Genomic DNA, 21,390 nt, shown 5'->3' on the forward strand with positions numbered 1-21,390 from the left:
GTGGGGGTGGGGGTGGGGGTGGGGGGGGTGGGGGAGGCAGCTGCCCTCCTCCCCTAGGAAACATCTTATACCCCCATGGAGTAGACATTTTGATATTTAAAGGGTGCACCTTAGCCGAGGCAGTGGTGTAGCCAGAGGGAGGCAATTGTCCCCCTCCCCTGGCAAACATCTTTCAGGTGCATTGGTTTTACTGTGTGTCCAGGTTGGGGCAGGGAAAACTGTTAGGAGATCTTTTTTTAATCAAATTTTCTCCAAGAATGGCAATCGTCACAAGACATCGACTACTACCACATTCACCTGAACCAGATTATAGTCCTACTGGTTTTTCAGTTGAAGAAAAATCCAAACATGGGGTGGGATTTAACAAGATCACAAAGTATGACATAGCACAAAATACCCTCAAAGTTTATAAGCACAAGCAAATCTGTTACAATCTGTTTACAATCACCTGCAGTATTATGTGCATATTTATAGTAGGAATTCCAATTGAATGAACGCAGCTTTCAACAGCTGTACTCGATCCAACCACCATCGTATAGCGCGTATATCAAACTACAACTCGAACGCACGCCTTGGATTCAATACTAACCAATCACAAGTGCGTTGGCATGGTTGGATTCACTTTCACATTACTCACGCACAGTTGCACACGCTGGCGTACATTGCACAGTGTACGCAAAAAAACGTCACGCTATTGAAAGCTGCGTTCATTCAATTGGAATTCCTACTATAATCAATTTATCTTTTTCCCCAGACATCAAAATTCATGACATCCAACAATTTCCCTATTAAAATGACATTAAAGTTCATGTTTTCAAAATTGGATATTTTTGGAATTTCTGACTTTTTTTCCAAGTTCAGGGGTATAGTAATAGTAGGATTACCATTGGACATGGGACTATCAAGTGATTATTATACTTTTGCAAATGAGAACAAAAACATCATGAAATTTATGTTTATCAACAATAAACCCACACACCTAAAAAAGAAAGATAAAATCACCCATGACTTCAATTTTAACCCCGGTATTATATGACTTTTCACTACTAGCGGAAATGCGGTACATGAAATGAAATGTTTAAGCCATTTACATCCAAAACGTACCAATGTCTATTATCAGAATTATACAATGTATTCCCAATACTTCTATTCATACATTTACCACCAAGATTGGCTCATAGAGGGCAGTATGCTACAGCTTTTTCAGGAGCATTCAGTTATGGACCATTATAGCGTAATATAATAACTTACATTTACGGCGAAGGAGAAAATGTGGCTTCAAAGAATCCAAGTTCATCCTCCAACAAAATATGTACCAACAGAATAAATTACAGGTGGCAAACTACAGGTATTCACTTCATGTCATTACACAAGCTCCTTTCTACTTCCTGATCGTAAGTGGCACAAAATCACATAATTCTATTCTTTTTAAAGATCACTCAAGGCTCAAACAATCTATACTATAATCTGACTACCTCAAAATTTTAAGAAAATACACAATTAGGGTACTATTAAGATTCTTGTATCATTGTCCTATTTTGTGGGTCATGCTATCATTTTATCTTGCAACCAGTCATAAATACATCTATCCTTTTGAAAGTCATTAAGCATAACTTGCGTACAATCCCTATCCAGGGAATCCCATACAAATCTGCAGTGTTTGGTCCAGGGTTGCAAGCAGTGTTACCAACCATGCAATTTGAGAGCCCAATTTGGCGACTTTTATTCTCCCACTATTTTTTGGGCTACTTTTTTTTACTATAGTTTATGTGCAGACACCACAAGTTTCGAGTGATTTGGGTGACATTATGAGCCTGTTTCTTGCAATTTGGGGACATTATTCTTGGCAATCCTAGTTGCAATCCTGCATGCATGCGAAGTCATGTGTAGTCAGGCCCACACCCACAATCAGGATTTGTTTTGGGAGGCAGGGTACACAACTCCAAAAACATGGAATTTCTACACAGGCCCGTATGCAGGATTTTTTGGGGGGGATGCTGATTTTGAAAAAGTGAACTTTTTTCTTCAAGAGGGGAGATTTTGTGAAAAGTGGACTTTCTTCCCAAAATTTGGAACTTTTTTGGCCAAAAAAGCATAAACAAGTTTTTACTCGCTATGCTACGCTTGTATATTATTGCATATTTGGGGGGGTTACGGCCGCACCCTGCACAAAAACACAACAATTTCAATCAAAAGATTCAGTTCAAAATGAGCTATTTCTAATAGCCTACAGAAAGGCTTTTTAGTGGGAACAAATTTAGCATACTGCCTGTGGGGTGTGGAAATGCCCCCTCTATATTTGACAGAGTCTACTTATAACTCAGTTCAATAAATTGGACATTAAATTATCGTAAAAAAAACCAAAACAAAACAAACAAAAAAACAAAAACAGAACAAACCCAAAACACTAAATCAGATCAATAATTGCCTCATTGTATCCAGTATCATTATGATCATAGACATACAATTGGATTATACAGCCTTGATTTAACTCAATAATCATCCCTGATTTGTCTGATTTGTTCAGGTCTACTGATTTTAATGGAATTTGTATCAAATTTCTACCAAATGCTATTTACATCCAACCTCTTCCCCGTATTTATACAGGACTGTATAGTGTGGTAAAAGTAAACCCATTCAGAACTGTTAAATCATAAACAATCAGTACTGCCATAGTGTCACCATATTCCATTTAGGGGTTCAATCATGTTTCACCGTTGTTCTTCACCGTTTAACAACTATGCGTCTACGTGGTTTACTTCGCAAGGGCAGCTTTAGCTGCCCGAGCGAAGTAACTACAAGCTAAAGATCGTATAATTCACAGGATTATTTCATCGGGAATGTGAGTTAATTATTGCCACTCAGCCTTACAAAAAGATCGGTGATTTCAGCAATAAAACTACAGAATAAAGCGGCAATGTTTAGCCGCTACCTCCAAAAAATACAAAATTCAACTTGTAAGTGTGTATGCGCGCACAGATTCCAGGCATGACAAATTTACGCGCTTACGTGTGGGGCCAAGTAAAAGAAATTATTAGTTTCTCGTCCGGACTTTTGGCCTAACGCATATTCGCGCTTGTGTTCGCATATACACTACTGCACAAGTATGGATTCATCACGGATTATAAACAACGGTTGACTCCTGTATAAAGGTGTAGGAGGAGTTGTTGAATATAGGGTTCTCAACTTGAAAAGCTGAGAACTTAAACCCTCCAAATAGCCTTAATGTGAATGCACATTATAGTTTCATTGGTACCAAATAGGCAGGAATTCTTGGTTTCATAGATTAATAATGCATAGATTGCAAAATTATGACGGTGCCCTCTGATGCCGATGGCCAGTAGTGTTGGATAAAAACTGACTTGTGTAACTTTTTTTTAGTGTAACACGTCTTGCATATTATATGCTTTATGTTTGGTATGTATGTGTTGCATCCCCCCCTCTGTTTGTACCTATGCTGTTCAATATACATTCAGGCTGGTTGTATGGCTTGCTTATTCTGTACCGATCACACTATAGTCCAGACACACTATAAAGAGAAGCTATACTTATAGCATGTTCAGTGACTCCAGGCAGATTTGGCAACCTACACAAGTGAACCTTGCCTTCTATCACTCAGCGCTACACAAAATCATGATTAAATGGTATACATTCTGGACATATCTCTTACAAGAAACTTCAACCAACTCTAGGGCTGTGTTTTAAGGGGCAACTGATACACCTTTAAGGGATCTCAAGGTGCTGTTGTGTAGGGAAATTTAATGCAGTTATAACACAATAAGGCTGATAAACCAAATAAAGATGGGACAGGAATATAGAATTTAAAATAAAGGAGGTGGGAGGGAAGGGACCTGCCAGGATCGTTGGATCCACAGCATTGCAGGAATCGAACCTTGGCCACACTGGTGAGCAGTGAATGATACAATGGGTGATAATGACAACACTACCGGTGATGTTTTTATTTTATGAATGGTTGGCAGTGCTTTCAGCCATAGTGGACAAAAGCATTTGGACTCTTTAAATAGGGCACAACCCCCCCCCCCCAATAAAAACCAAAAATAGAACTGACCTCGTTTTGAACTTTTTCTTAACTTCATATCAAATCAGAATGATGTAAGCCCAAATGCACTATTTTACTTCAATCCTTGATATTAAGTTACCCCACTATCAACAGCACAATCTACCAAAGGCAAAGTTTATATTATCATGGCAACCTTACTACATGTTAAAGTAAGAATGCTATGAACATTAATGACTTACAATGTAGTTTAGGCTATTACCTAGCTCTGGGTAAATGGAATGTATGTTGTCTGAGGCATGATAGGTCTGGTTACAGTTTGATCAAAAACCAGAAAAACTGATCGGCAAAACTCTATAGAGTCAGGTCTGTTGTTATATGGAATCCCTACATGATGATTTTGGTGGGGATGTGTACCTGGCATTCTGATAACTGACCCCAATTTACACATAATTATTTAACCCTAACTTCTCTGAGGCTTTTTGGCGAAGGGGAAGAAAAGAAGGAAGGAAGAAGATTAAGAGAATTTTCATTTTCTCGGGTGCGATTTGGAACCCCCGACCCCTCGGATGCTAGACATGCTCACGGCCATACCCTGCCACGGCCACAAAGGATTGCCTTGGCCTGCCAAGCTTTCCGTCACCATTATGTGCTTTCGTACGAGGATGCAATCACATCACATGGAATACTTGTGCTCGCAGTTTCTTGCTCTTCTAGCTTTTTGTGGCTTTTAGTCACGTTAGGGTTAACGAGAAAATGGTTGCAGGCAACATAAACACATACATGTGCAAACAAAATGTTCCCTACATCATTGATCAACTTTAGAACTCTGGGGTTCAATCCCCAGAGTATGTGACAACTGTGAGTTCTTGGAATGCAATGTTTTACAGGCGTAAGTCTGATAGAGGTCACTGGTTCAATCTCCTGTATAATGAGCTTTTAGAATGCAATGTTGTGTTGTCTTTGGAGTCATATTAAGTCTAATAGAAGTCATGGGTTTAATCTCCTATAGAAATGAGCTGTCACAACAATGTTACTTTAATGTCACACTGACATTCTGAATCACAATGACTCTATTATTTATATAGAGCTCTGGAAGTTATCAAAGTTTTCATAGTACAAATTCCAAGAAAAAACTCATGTTTTCCATACAGTTTGACAATCCTATCTGTTGCCTTTCTCAATGCTTATGTCAATAGATCCCTTGTTGGATGGTAGGCGTCACCGGAAGCATGAAAGAGCCCTCAATCAATTGGTCATGAGGGGCCTCCAACTGAAGTCCCCTATGATGACCATTGATCTCTGAGGGCGCCATCATCTTCCGGATGACGCCATACCATCCAACAAGGGATCTATTGGCATATACCATTGAGAAAGGCAACAGATAGGATTGTCAAACTGTATGGAAAACGTGAGTTTTTTCTTGAATTTGTACTATGAAAACTTTGATATCTGATAACTGTATTCCTGATGAATCTCTTCAATAAGCTCTGGAAGTTATTTTTTATCACACATTTGTGGTGTGATCAAGCAAAATCAGTTTGAAGTCAGGCATATTCAATTTTCAGTTTTTTACATGATTGTATACAGCATTTGCAAAGCTACATTTTGTAGAAAACACCACTGAACATTTAGTCATATGAACAATTGAAATGTTTCCAAACAATATGTAGCAAGAGAAATAATTGTCTTGGTTTGGCTATATCTGAAAATCAACATGATCAATATATCCGACTTCCGACTGAGTCTGCTTGATCACATTTAAGCAGATAAGATGAGAAAAGAGGAGATCACTTGAACATAATGAATCTGATTCCCCACAGTTAATCAACCCTGAAACTTTGAAACCATTTTGTTTTGTGTGGGGCACCGGCATTTTGATTTCAGGGAGAAATTGGGGTGGCAAAAAAGGAGAAAGTATAGGGTTTGTGGAAATCTGAAAATTTCTTATTTTGACTGGGGGAATGAGGGGAATGTCACCCTGACAACACTACTGGGTGCAGTTCTGAGCCTATGAGACATCTAAACTGAAGGAAAATACTTCATGTGAAATCCTATAACTAAATTATAAGAAGAATTTTGGGTTTTTTTTCTCTGCATGTAAATGAAGAAACAATAATTAGAAGCTCATGACAGTGTCATTATGACTGAAAACTTTTCCAACTACAAAAAAATATTTTTGTTTTTGCCTTTTTCTAAATTGGATGTTCTTGCATACTACATGTAGTTTACAACACTCAATATTACATCTATGGTTTTAAGATAAGTTTTTCATTCATCTGGTCTATATAATATTCATCACAGAGATAATATTGTGTCGACCTGAGCTGATAGAAAGCTGTTGCCACACGAATATCAATCACTACATCCTGATAACAGGATGACTGTCCTTTCTCAAATAGATAACAGAATTAATAGGTTTTTATCAATTCTACCAAAGCAAATAATCATCTTTGGAGTGATGTAGCATTGCGCTGGTCATCCTCATCTTTAGAAAGAGCACATAAAAAGATAATTTGACAGAAATTCTCATTTTTCTGCACAGATTTTTATGCCACCCGGTACCCACTCATATCCAACCAAAGATCTGCTTTTGAAGAGCTATCACAGAAATTGAATCTCTCCAAATTATATTGGAAAGAATATTAAGTTTAGGCCTGCTCCGTCCCTGTTCCAGATCCAATCCAGCCATTGCCAGCCATTGCTCTACTTTACTTGCTTTCTGTAATGAACTGAAGTGAAGTGAACTGTACTTACCTAATATGAAGTTTGGCACTACTATTAAGTTTAGGCCTGCTCCGTCCCTGTTCTAGATTCAATGCAGCCACTGCAAGCTCTTGGTCTACTTTACTTGCTTACTGTAATGAAGTGAAGTGAACTGTACCTACCTGATATGAAAGGTTTGCCACTACTATTAAGTTTAGGCCTGCTCCGTCCTTGTTCTAGATTTAATCCCGCCATTGCCAGCCCTTGGTCTTTACTCGATTTCTGTAGTTTCTCTGCCCACTCAAAGATCTCGATAGCTGCTTCAGATATTAAAATTGTCACATCACCGGTTACCTGCATATAGGAGTGCATGGAAAGATGAGAACAATGACGTAAAATTCAATTTTCGCCAGTTTATTTCAAAATGGTGACAAATTTTTACAACCGTCCCATGGCATTTATCGCATAGAACACACCTCTGTCGGTGTCGGATAAACTGGTATTTCTACTAATGTAGAAGGTTGAACCATAAACTAAAGAGCCAACTTACTGTCTACATACTGAAGACTGCTGGAGATGTAACTTTGCTGTTTGAAATAAGTTGCACTAATGATAATTTGGCTGATCAAGCCTCTTGAAGCCTCTAGCATGTCTAGTAAATACTGAATTGTCTCCCAGCAGAGATGTAAAGGTGACATTTTTGGCCTACATTATTCTTCAGCTTGTGTAATATTAAAAACACCATATATTTTTCTTTCGTCTTTTGGGTGCTACTCTATGAAGAAGACTTAATTAGCAAAATTAAAACAAGCGAACTTGTATGAAATTATTATGGAGGAAAATATTAATTGTGCAAAATAACCACTGTTACATTTTTCATCCCCGGTTTCAAAGCTAATGTACTTGATAGTTGCATACATGAATGTCTCACATGTGAATAACTTAAAAACCCTGAGGTCTATTTAGACTAACTGTACTAAGGTGAATGTTATAAGACTAATTCAAAACATTTGTCGGAATCGAAGCTACATGACTAAGAAAACAACTTCTTTATAAGTCTTTTAACTGATTTTTCAATAACAATGACTTTTAAAGTTCTTTTAAATAGTGATCGGAACTTGCAGAAACTTCGGAAGAGTGAGAAGAATGAAAATCATTCTTAAAGAGTGAAAATCACTCCTAAAAGAGTGAAAATCACTCCTAAAAGAGTGGTTTGAGTAATATCCCTTATATCATACCTTGAAAGAGAAGTTTCCACTATTTTACATTAAAAGAGATACCAAAAATGCAAAAAATCAGATTTTTCAATGATTTTTGAGATTTTCTTATAATGCCTTCAGTTACGGTACAGCTCAACTTACCGTAATTTAACTTTGCCTAACCAGACAGTCCATGCCAAAATTGTTACTACACCTTTACATTTCATCGAATCTCTTTTTGATGTCTGTCATTTTGAACATCATACTTGAAAGATGTATGCTATGTAGAAACTTTATTTTGCAGTTTCATAATTTGCAAGAAAAAACATGAAAATCAATAAATACCTATATTTTTCACAATTTCAATATTTTATTAGAAATTAAGCATGTAGGCCGTTTGTTATGACTTCATGAATGAAACTGTTAGACAGATTTTGATATTTTTGCTTATTTTTCCTTTTTTGCCCCAAAATGTAAAAATCACAATTTTTGGATGACCTATATTTTCTTTGAATATTTATCAAATTTCTTAATTTAGGTATAATACAGTGCAGAAAAAGATGTCAAAAAAATATGTTAAAACAGATTTCCAATAAATTGTTCCATTTTCCATTTGGGTTAAATACTCAATTTTCATGCGCAAAAAAAAAAAAAAATGAAAACATGTCCATTGCACTTTTTCCTCGAGATGTACTATAATATCAAGGTTACGGATATGTTATAATCCCTTCTTATCTTCACTGATCCATCAGATACCTATTGTTATGAATGATCAATGAAAAGGTTCAGAACTGGGCTACTAATGGTCTTGTCAAGTATCTATAGTTATTTTCATGACTGTGTCAACTCAAAAATCATGCAAGGTCGAATGTAGGAAAAGTATGATCAGTTGAGCTGTATAATGCCTGATGATGTTACCTTGTGTTCCAATGAAATAGATAGCTTCTGATGCTTAAAGTTCCTGATCGAATCTGACCCCACATTAGCTGAGACCACATAGCTAGGCATATCATAGGCATCCAGTGTACAGGTGTCTGCTGGCTTCTTGTACAGGTATAACCATTCATCTTTGAGTACTGCATAGCATCTGGAGATGAAAACAGTAGAATGGGTTAAGATATGAAATACAGCTACAGGTAGAACCAATATTAATGTCACCAGATCAGGGCCATAGCAAGCGGGGCAGACGAGGATGCCATTGCCGCCACACTTTTTGCAAAATTTGTAATGTTTTTCTTTATATCTTTATTTCAATTTGCGTGTATCAAAATGATTGGTACCCATCAGTTTTCATTGATAATGGATGAGCCTGACTCATCAAAATTCAAAATAAGATCCAAATAATTTGCAAATTTTTGTAAAACTAGTCATAACTTTCTGGATTCTGGACATTTCAAGAGTATCCACTGTTGTATTTGTAAGAGGCAGACTTTTCAATAAACACCAAAATTGATGGGTACCAATCATTTTGATACACCCTGTATTATTTGTATTTTGGCTACACTTGTGATGGCTGCCCCAGTTTTCAACCTTGCTATAGCCATGGACCAGATGAACAAAATTTGGTGCAAAATAATAATCATTATTCATATAAATAATATTTATAAATATATAAATATATAAAATATCACAACACCGAGCATTAACACAAGAAACTACAAGCATGGGCGTCAATCCTGGGGGGGCATGGGAATGTGCACAAATAGCCATTTTTGTGTTATTTTCAGCTACTTTTGGACTAATTAGGCCAATATGTCCCCCACTTTTCAAGACATGATGCAGTTGACTTGTAGCGCCACGGGGTAGGGGGCATGGGGGAAAACTTCTTGTCAGACACAATGAACCTTACAACAAGTACTCCACGTCCAAAGATTTAAAACTAATTATCCAGTATGTCTCCATATAAATATATATATATAGAGAGAGAGAGAGGATTTAAAAGCCTGTTAATATCTTACTTGTCAGTATTTTGTTCAAATATTGAGTCACATAAATTGCTACACATTGCAAATCAGACATGTCTTATGTAAGTGGCAAACACTCCAGCAATTAAAAACAATTTGTTTATACAGTGTATCAATCGTGATATACTCTAGGGCTGGAGATGAATCACTATACAATGTCAAATTATGACAATTTTAATTAGATACATTCCTTGCACATTGACAAATTTACATATTTCATCTTTCATATTTTAACAACGTGCATCGCCGTATGTTATGGCAACATAAAAGTGGGCTATTTCCTGGGACTTCACAAAGTTACAGTGTGTTATTTCTAAGTAGCAATTTTTCAATAATATTGTGACTTGATGATATCAGCATGAACATGTCAGTATGTGTGGAATTTGAATTGTGAGCCTTTTTAGGTTCACCTTTCAGAATATACTTCAAATGTGTTCTAAAGTTTATTCCGCTTATATAAGGCTGAAATTATTCGGCTTTTATTGCTGCGCGTGTCAATAAAGTCCAAACTCACACTCGCATCTATATGCTGGCTGCTATGATATTTAAGATTTTAGGACTTTTTTCTACTTTTTAGCCATTTTTTGACAATTTCCATCAATTTCCCCCCTTGAAAATTACCTTGCCCCTGTCCCTCCCCCTGAAAAAGTCCTGGGTATGCCTCTTTGTACAAGTTGTTGCAGTTATAAACATATTATCATTTACAGTTTCATGGCTGAAAGAAAGTTGTCAAAACACATTAAACAACATGTAGTCACAAACAAATGTTTAGGATATCTAATTCATTATCCTTTACATAATTTAATTGAAAAATAAATCACATTGATTTTGTTTCCTGGCTGACCATATTTTTGATCATTGTCATCAAGGAATGTTGCTTCATTAATTTCCTATATATCATCAATTATAATCACAGTAATTTCCTTTTTAATTTAAATTATCATTGACATATTGGTTAAGAGTGAATATTTACAATTGTACATGCACAAAAAAATTGGTTTAAACAGTTGTAAACAACAGTTTACAAAATATACCGCTGTGCTGGTGGGACAAAAATGTGTTTTTCCCAATTTATTCACGGTTGAATAAACACATAAATACACTCACCTCTATCTCATTTGAATTTGGATTTGGAAGATACCTTCTCTTAAATAACAGTATTGCGAACCACCAGCATACATAACTCGATGTAGAGAGTCTTTCCTATTCAGAGGAAATATTGCAATTACACACCTTATTGCCTTTTAACAATAACCATTGACACTAGCACATATCAGAGAAGATGTAAGAAAAGGATGGAGAACAGAATTATATCCTTGAGATAATCCCGTAGGTAATCCTGTTGCACCTATCATAGTCCTTTATTCTCAAGTGGTGGGTAAACCAACAGGTAACAATGAGAGGAAATTCCTGAACCTAGTTCAGTTGGGGATGATTTGAAGTGACCGCCAATTATGACCATTTGATATTTGATACCAGCAATGTGAAAAAAAGAAAGAAATAATGTAGTGCCAAAATAATGTACCCTTTTACGGAAGGAGCAAAGTTTAACAAGTTATAACTCCGCTTCTGCAGTATGAATGTCAGCGGCGAATGTCAGGTTATTATTTCCCAGTCTTTAAAAAAAATTGCAGGCAGAGGTGGGAATCGATCTCGGTACCTCCCGGTTAAACAGCACTGTGCAAGACCACTAGACCAACTAAATATCTGTTGTGAGATGTGTGACATTAATCTTTGATATTGCTTAATGGAACAAATCGCGGAATTAAATCAGTAATAAAAGAAATAGATTCTTATATAGCGGTCAAATTAGATAAAAAGGGAAATATTTGTCCCTGCTCGAAAGAAAATATAGGTTAGAAAATTATCAAATAAATTTAAATTACAAATTGAGATTTTATATTTCTTTCTTTCACGAGGCGACATTATCACAGGCGAACACTGTATAAGCTAAAACTCGACTCTCATCACTAGATGCTGTCATTTAGCTCAATGGTAGAGCATCAGACTGCTGATATCAATATCGTTGGTTCGAGTCCTCCTGCCAGCAATGGTTATATTTATGATTTTAATGCTACGCTAAAATTTGTTCAATTTTTTCATTTATTTATTTATTTATTTATTTATTTATTTATTTATTTATTTATTTGTTTGTTTTTGTTTATTTATGTAAATAATTTGATATATTTGAAAGAGGTATTTGAGCAATTTTATAATCCTATGGGGTCATTTTGAACACCCACCCCTCCCAACTTGCCAAACGCACAACACCTATGAGTTTGCATCATACATGTCATCATACATGTCATCATTAGTCACGATTATCATTATGCACTTTCAGTTTCCCACGCGTTTGAACGGGAATTGGATTGCGTACTTTTTGATGTCTAGTGAGCAATTTTTTCATTATTTTGAGAAAATGATGTCAAATTTTCTATTCTATATTGTTTGGTAATAATGTCTTTTGCCAATAGTATGTTTAAAGTTGTAATTTTGTGTTTTTGATCGCAAAGATCGGATATTTTCGTTCGATTGAATTCTGAACCCTTCGCAAGGGTGCCGATTTGCAGAACTTTGACGATAATTTTGCCTTTTTGGACACTTAAATGCTTTCGATCCTTAATTTTGTTTCAACCGAGTCTTAAATTATCAAGCACAATACAGTTGGTACCACATTTATATACATTGATGAAATTTTAAAGATTTTTTTTTTTTTTTTTTACTGGCGAAAATCGTTAAGTGTGTTTTTCCAATTGACATCCAAAATGGCGTAAGCCAGTCCTCAATATATGGCGTATATAGGACTGGCAAGCGAGTCTATGTCATCATCATAAAAATTTAAAATTCAGGTCCCACAAAAATACAGTAATTGTGCAAAAGAGGACATAAATAATTTCTTTCTGCAACCATAATGGGCGCAATATATCACTAACCGCATAGTCCGAGGCAAGGTTCATTATTGTCAGGGTTAGGGTCTTAGGGTTAGGGTCTTATGGTTAGGGTTAGGGGTTAGGGGTTAGGGTTAGGGTTAGGGGTTAGGGTTAGGGTTAGGATAAGGGTTAGGGTTAGGGATTAGGGTTAGGGTTAGGATTATATTCGTATTTATTATACTAGTAATAGTATATTGTGTGTATGCAGTTTATTCCGTAATCAATAAGTATCATAAACAAACACCTTTCTGGCACAACAAATCATAGCACAGTCGTGTAGGCATTAGACTTTGGATACAAAGGTTGTGAGTTCGAACCCCAGGTAAACCGTTATAGAATTTTAATTCTATCGATTTCTTTTTATTTTATTAAGTAAGCGGAAATAATAATGGTAATAAACTCGTGTTATATCTAGCCTCATAGGCCTATACTATGTGTTATCGCATTGTGGCCCATTATGGTTGCAGAAAGAAGTAACGCACGCCGGCAACTAGACTACTATACAAAAAAAATAGTATCAAATCTTTCCTGCTCAATCAATATAATACTTGCAATTACTAATCTAATCCTGTAATATAGACCTGTTATATCACCTGTATTTGCATGTAGAGTCTATACATGGTTTGCTAAGGTAGGGATTAGTGTCCGATCTCTGTAATGTAATGTAAATGAAGCATATTGATATGCAGGAAGAATCGATCAGGGCGCTATCTATTAGGGAAAGATAAACACTATTCAAAATATCAATAGACAAGAAGAAAGGGATGTAGAGATTTGTAATTGAGTCATGCATGATTTAACAGAAGGTTCTTTCCAATTCCCAAACGTAATGTAAACAACTAATTACACAACCAGTGATATTTTCCATTTGGTTAAATTGAAATTTTCCATCTGGATAACTCTTGAAATAAACATTGCGATTACGAGGCATCAACAGCGCTTGGCTACCATGTGCCTTATGTCTGTCCTGTCAACTGTATGTCTTGGGAAGGCTGTATAAAATTATTTTTTCGGTTCTCGTCCTTGCCTGCATATGATTTTACTTTTTCAATTTTCAAGTAAGCCTATACCTTTGTTTTCATAGATCCAGCAATTCATTATTCATAAAGAAATTTTATGTATACTACCCCTCAGAACTTTCAAATAAAAAGTACATATGCTTAATCAGTTCATTTTCTTCAAAATTTGGCTGCTAAATAAGGCCAAAATAAAAGGTTTGTCTCAAAGCTTGCGTGCGCATTTGTAAAATCGTACGATTTGAAAAAAAAAAAAAAAAGAAATGCAGATTTTTTTTTAATTTCATTTTTTTTCCCGGAAAAATTCTGCAAAAATCAGATTTTTTTTTCAAAATACCATAAAAATACCAAATCGGGAATATTAAAAAAAAATTGCATTTCACATTTGTTTTCAAACCACTTGTGAGCTTCAAGACAAACTTTTTTGGGGGCCTAAGAAGAATGCTATGCTCTAATTTTTATTGCAGCTAAAATCATAAGGGCATATAATATAATAATTGTCTGTGATTTGGTAACAAACCTTTAATTCCAGAAACAAATGCCCTGACATCATGACTACCTAAACTTTAAAGACAGAAAATGAAAGCCTCACATCAGAAGCTGAAAAGTGTTTTTATCACGCCATATTTTGGAAAAGTTTAAAAAATCCACCTAAAATGACCACATTTTTGAAGGGAAAATTGATATCCTAACCATTGGTAACCAGGGAGGCTTGAAAATATCTATTGTTGGTTTGTTTGTCCATTCATACAATATTACTATAGTCAATTATTTCCATTCAAAGAAAGTGCAAGTTGGGACCAGGAGCCTGCCACTGAATTCACTGTAAACTACCGTATTGTGTAATACGTGGTGAAGGTCAAGTCAAAATCCTTCGCCATTTAAAAGTATTTATTTTGAAAACAAAGTTTCATGCGAATATATTCACCTTTAGTGCAAGTTCAGATGTAGAGGTTAGAAGTTGGTGTAAATTTAACACCAGAAGTTATAAAATACTGCTACGCTATTATATTCTCGCATCCGGTTTAATTGTTCACACACACTTATAACGACCTTGCCATGACCACTTTTACGCAAATTTAACACAACCCTCATGCAAACCTTCAAATAACTATACATTTTCTGAGTCCTTGCCATAAGAATATTTGAATAACAAAATTTAAAGCATTTTGAATCTATATTTTATTACCTAACATGCGCAAAGAGCAATAATCAGTCAATCAGCAAAGAAAATAACAAAGTTCTTCCAGATCAGAAGATTTTAAATATGGGGAGGGGGCAATGGGACTAATATTTGTCCATGTCCAAATAATTTATTGGCCTCCTCCCCTTGTTCCAGAGCCACTACTTCAACTTGAAATTATTTTTGTCTTTTGTGTGTGGAAAAGTAACTTTGTCACTAAAACTGGACCAAAATGACATTCATTCTGTTTTTCATCGTTTCAGTTCTGCTTCTTTTTTAATTATCACAAAAAATGGAGCATTTTAAGATATGGAAGAGAAACAGTCCAACCTCTATTACCCTGTTATGAGGGGACCAAACATTTGCCGGATAAGTGAATAATCTGGATAAGAGAATTAGTGACCCTACAGAATTTTTATTCGACGTAAAATATTTGATGTAACATCTAACGAATGTTTGATGACGTCACGGGTCTATACATGTACAGGTAGCCGGGTATAGCCCCCTTCATGATCTGGCCAGACGCCACCAACGGCATCTATCTCTAGTTCCGAAAAACTCTGGATAAACCTACCTTTTTATTGAAGTTGCTTTCCCTTTGTTGCTAATTTTCACAAATCCCGTTTTTGCCGGATTGACGATATCATCTGCTGATATTGGAATTTGCCGCATTTTCCTCTTGTGTTTATTTGCTTCCTTCATACGAGTGATAAATGAAAGAGTTCTGTTGAATTGACCTGATGATGCTTTTAGTCCGCCTGATTGTTCTTCGCTACTTGTGCTTGTTGACGATGAGACAGTCGCACTGCGAGGTCTGGCATTATCCTGCAGAGAAAAACGAAAAATTAATCAAGAAGTTTAAAAAACAATCCATTTTTATCAGTCCTTATTTCTGAAGACAGCAATCAAAGAGCAATATGATATGAGCTTGGGGCAGTACTGGAATTGAAATTATCAATACATGGATGTAATAAAGAAACATTACTGATTGTATCTGATTGTTGTATCTGATCCAGATCATGCACTTACTGCACGTTTTTAGCAACCACTGTTGCCTTTATCAACACTTGATGAGGAGTGACTGCAGCGTGATTGTTTAACTGGAAACCCAAAAAATCATGCTGGAAATCCTCTAATGTTGGTTGTCAATAGATGCAGTCACTCTTCATCAAGTGTTGAAAAAGGCAATAGTGGTTGCTGAAACGTACACAGTCACAGTAAGTGCACTATATCTGGATCAGATACAACAAACTTTGTTTACTACATGTAGAACACAGTACTTTTGCTGAAAAAGGTATTAACTTCTAGTGCATGCTATTCTTGTACTAAAGTTGTAGTCAAATTGTCATACTAAAAACACACACATTATAGTCAAATATGTCAAGCATTAAGCATTTGGAACAAAACATCAACAGACCAGAACACTTCAAATCTGAACAAAAGTTGTGTTTTGTGATCTCTGCTCTAATTTTCTGCTCAAATGGGTAGCTTCTTTTGGAGCTTTGTTCTTCTTTTCCAAGTTTTGCCACTGCATCATATTTGCGTTTGTTGCGAAATGCACACAAAAAGGCCAACAATACACTGCAAAAACTGTGTCTAGATATTAAGCACTTTTCTTGTTATCTATTGTTAACATGTTTAAACTTAAACACCAATTTGTAAAGTATTAAACCCTAAACACAAATGATCAAATATCACATGTTGAATTCCTACCACAAACCATCAAAACATTCTTAATAGTTTTAAACATGTTTACAAATCGATTATCAGTACAGGAAAAGTATTTAATCTTTATACCCTACTTTGGCAGTGTTTTACATGTTTACTGGCCCTTATCTATTTTTATAATGCATAACTCTAATTGTCCCAAACCAAAACAGAGAACCAATCACAAAAATGTAAACAGCAACAATTAATAGCTACCACAGCAAAAAGATGTCAAGAAGAAATCAAATATTCCCAGCAAATATTCCACAAACGTAATATTCCACTGAATCTGGTATGGAAACTGTCACATACAGGTTTATATACCTGAATGTTGTACTTCTCCAACTTCACACGACTATGTGTGTAATACTTTTTAACATTCAATCTCAGTTCTATGAGATAAAACTTAATCTTTGTACATGCACAAAACTTCCAATTGTATTATCTAACTTTGTTTCTATTGTAGCATTGCAAATAATGAAACACAACCCTGACACATTCCATTCACAAAACACTGTATGGTTTTGTACCATATACAAGTAGGCCAATGTCACACAACATGCATGTTCAAGAGTATTCATTTTCCATGTTTTCAGTATCCTTTCACAGCCTACACTGATAACTGCAGGCAAATTTTCTGAAATAAACTGTATACAGCTGTAGCAAGATTTCCACATCAAAATTCAAATATTTCCACCAAAAAAGTTATTAACTTTCTGGATCTTGGTAGAAGAATTACAAAATCCACACCCCTGCATGTAGACTTACAAGTTCCTCCATGAGCGCAGCAACCACACTCTGCCGGTGTAACCAATAAAATGGTGGTAATCGATGATGATGCCTAAGAGGACGCAACGGAATGAACCTTCCGTTGGGTCGTGATGCTGGAAGTGTTTGTATTTTTGTTGTTATCATGATGTCAAGATTCACGCTTTGTTTGCTTAGCTCTTCCGCCTGGCAATTAAAATAATTGTCTAACTTACCACCTCTGATGTGGACTTTGAACTATCACTTCACTGTATATATCAATACTAAAAAGTTTGATGGATGAAGATGTTGTAGAGGTGATACCACCTACTTCAAAGTTGGAATTGTGATGTTATATTCATTCATAAAGATGGAATGTGATATGCTCTTAGTGTTTAAATGATCTCAAGTGTCTTTCTGACTGTGTGTATTTATATATATAACCACATCATACACTAATTATGCGTAATTCCCTACGTAGGTGGAAACTGGAAACAATTTCATTAACGTAAACAAAAGGAAACTTGTTGTATTTTTTTTAAACTTCCTTGTCAATTTTCCCACCATTGTCAAATTGATTGGGAACTGTGACAGTTAATGTACAAAGGTACTATCCCAGGTGTGATGACCACATCCCATGCTTTGCACTTGTAAACAGCTAAACACTCCTTCATCAGTTGAATCCAGAACTTTGTCTAAAAAATACAGCAAGTCCATCTTCTTGTTGCAACGGTGCATGGCCATTGTGCGTGGGACAACTTTTATCCCCTGGGGAGGGTATTAAAGTTTGGTTTGGACAGAGTAAACTCTAGTTTAGAGCCATGGCAGAAATGTTTTAGGAAATGTTGTCTCAATATAAGGTTCATAAAATTGTAACAATTTCTCAACACATTTGAGAAATTTAATAAAAATGAACCTTCCATATATCAATTTTCACACAAAGAAGGGCATACCATGCAGAAGGCCAAAATAAGACCCATTCAACAGCATATGCCATAACATATCCGTTTGTACTGAGTTACCCCCCACCCCTGGCTTTATCCATCCGCTTCTTGAGGGCATATCTAACAGTGTAAAAACAATAATTTGGTAAAATAAATGTTGTGACTTTTCCCATGATCACATATCTGTTTTCACTTGAGGACAACAGGAAACTATACTGGCCTTATAGAACTGCTATCACTTCCTAAACCCAATCCCAGCTTCCTCTCTACATCATCGATATCATGTTTGACTACAATGTGCGTATAAAATGTTGTCACTATCTAAAGCGGATGTTGCTTTGAACCTGATCAGACTATCACTAGGATCCACAACATGCTCATCTATCAGGGGCACAGTTCTTTAACCCCAATACATTTGTACATTTATTGAATAACCTTTGAAAATTTGGGTACAAAAACTCATACTCTGCAACTGGAGGTCAAATTTTGCACTACAAATGTTTAATTGAGGTTAATGAACTATGCCATTGGGATGAGGCCATTGTGGTCCATAGTGTATTATACGTTCCAGCAATGGAGACACCTCATGACGTAACGGTGGACAAATTCCATTAACTAAATTGTCAGAGGTTTGTGTGCAGGCATCCGTGTCTAACAAAAAAGGAATAACTTTCCCCAAGCCAAACAAACTTTTAAAATGTTAATGACTATTAATATTTGAATGTGATCATGGGAATCATAGGTTTAAATATTTAGATTGAACTCGACTGATCACCAACTGCTGAATTTTGCACAACATTTCACTATAAGGCCAACTTTGTTTGCTTGTCCTCCACCGACCGACCCAAATCTGGAAAAAAGTTTTTATTTTGTTTTTCTGTACAAATGAATACCGGCCCTTTTGGAAATTCCAAATTTTTTTTTTTTTTCTTTCAACATTTTTGACATCCTGAATTTTTTTTAACGGTTTTTACACACTTCTAAACTGTCTTTTAAAAAAGAACACTTGGTAAGCAGTAGAGAAATATCCCCAAAAAAAATCCCGACCGACCCAATTATAAAAAAGTTGTGGAGGACAAGTAAACAACCTTTTCTTTTTTTTTTGCCTAACTGTGATTTTGTATGAAAATCACTGAAAAAGTTTTTAATGACATAATAGTGTTGTAACAAGTCAAGTCACTGACTCAAAATTGATTTTTTTTTTAAAATCACATGACAGTGGTTCAAAAAGGTGACAACACTTCCAAATTAAAATCACACTTTTCCCACAAACATACAGAAATCATGCTCTTTAGTAAGGCCTAAAAGAAGATTTGTATTGCCCTTTTCAACCGACCCTAAAATCGGGAAAAATATGGTCGCATTCTTTTTCAAATTTTGAATTTGAATTTTCATATATGGTATAAAATGTTGTGAAACTGTTTCGCCTGTTTGTAATTCGTACTGTACAACTCTGATATATATATATATAAAAAAACAAGCCAACAAAACCGTATAAATCATTGTTTACCATGGTATTTTGTGGTAACTTGCATTTCTTGATATTGAATGTGGCAAAAACAAAACAAAAAAACGACCAACCGACCTTGAAGCTGGAAGGGTAATACAATTTATTTTTAGGCCTAATAGTACAGCTATTTACCTCAGCTCATGAAAGTGTTCTGTTGAAGGCCAACGTTTTTAGTCAATGCTAGTAATAGTTCACTGCTGCCACAGGTATTTCCCGAGTTATTCCAAATCAATAGATACATATGCCTGCGTATATGTGTTATCTGATGTTGAAGTCACACTTTAATCACAACTTTTCCACAAAATACGGAAATCAAAAACATTATTCTTTACTTCCCTTCAAGTAAGCGCTCTGTTGAAGGCTAACATTTGGCTAAGCTACACCTTCTCATTCACTCTGCCATAAATATTTCCAAAATAGATAAACATTTTGTTGACATCACATACATTGTATCATATGTGCTTCACAGTAGATAACTCTTTCACAGTGAAATCACAGCCACAACTTTTTCCACAAACTACGGAAATCAAAAGTATCATGAAAATCCTGTGCTACTTGCTGAATATTTGTGAGTAACGATTCCAACACTATGTTGTGTCTACTGGTACTATTACAAGTAGGTCTACCAGTCCAACATAGGCCTACATACAAGTGTAAACCCTGCTACTGTATTGAATAAGGCTCTGTACCCTTTGTACTTCAGGTCTGTAAAAGCACTTGTTGATTTACCCTACATCAGTCAGCTGATCTGATAGGGACTATGTTGTGTTGACAAGATTTAAGGAGAAATGGAGGACCCAACATTGGCCTTTGAATTGGGCATGCTTCACTCTTTCAGTCCATTTCTTTCATTTACTTAAAATCTTTAAACTTTCAATACAAGACATTGGTCCGCTTTCTACGGAGTATGTTAGCATGATTAGAGGGAGCACTGCACTGTCAGCATGCAATAGAATGATAAGAAGTTTGCTGTAAAGCTGAAAGTTTATGTATGCTGGTATGTACACCAAACTATGGATCACATAATACAAGAAATGGTGCAATTTCTTAACAGTGGAAGTTGGGTCCTTCAATAGAAGATTTTCACATCAACTTTCACCTGCAAAACTTTTACAGGGAATTGCAACCAATGGGATGTGGTCAAGCAATAGCCCTTTGTTGTTACAATGCAAAATTAATTTGTTGTTACAATGTAAAGTTAATTGTTGTTACAATGCAAAATTAATTTGTTGTTACAATGTACATGTAAAGTTAATTTCAAGATACTTGGAAATCAGGGAAGATATCTTACCCTTCCCAGAATCCTTTGCAACATGATGCATCACTTCATTACATCAAATGACACATTTTGAGAATAGACCCTTTTTGACATTTGGCAATTGGGGGGGGGGGATCTTCCTCCTTGCCACCCATTAGTTACAGACCTGGGTCTTGAATGAGCTAAGAAGGTTTAAGTCTTTTTTAAA

The 21,390-nt window shown here is 35.8% G+C and overlaps 1 protein-coding gene across 1 annotated transcript in view; it reads right to left on the bottom strand.

The window, feature by feature from the left end:
- LOC140156862 (uncharacterized) overlaps positions 1-21,390 on the bottom strand; it is a 57,250-nt gene that overhangs the window by 17,235 nt on the left and 18,625 nt on the right. The window contains 3 exon segments of the mRNA XM_072179859.1: positions 6,907-7,078; positions 8,842-9,010; positions 15,591-15,841. Of these exon segments, the coding sequence (XP_072035960.1) occupies positions 6,907-7,078; positions 8,842-9,010; positions 15,591-15,841 (592 nt within the window).

The sequence above is a fragment of the Amphiura filiformis genome, chromosome 7 (genome assembly GCF_039555335.1).
Source record: "Amphiura filiformis chromosome 7, Afil_fr2py, whole genome shotgun sequence".
Lineage (NCBI taxonomy): Eukaryota > Metazoa > Echinodermata > Ophiuroidea > Amphilepidida > Amphiuridae > Amphiura > Amphiura filiformis.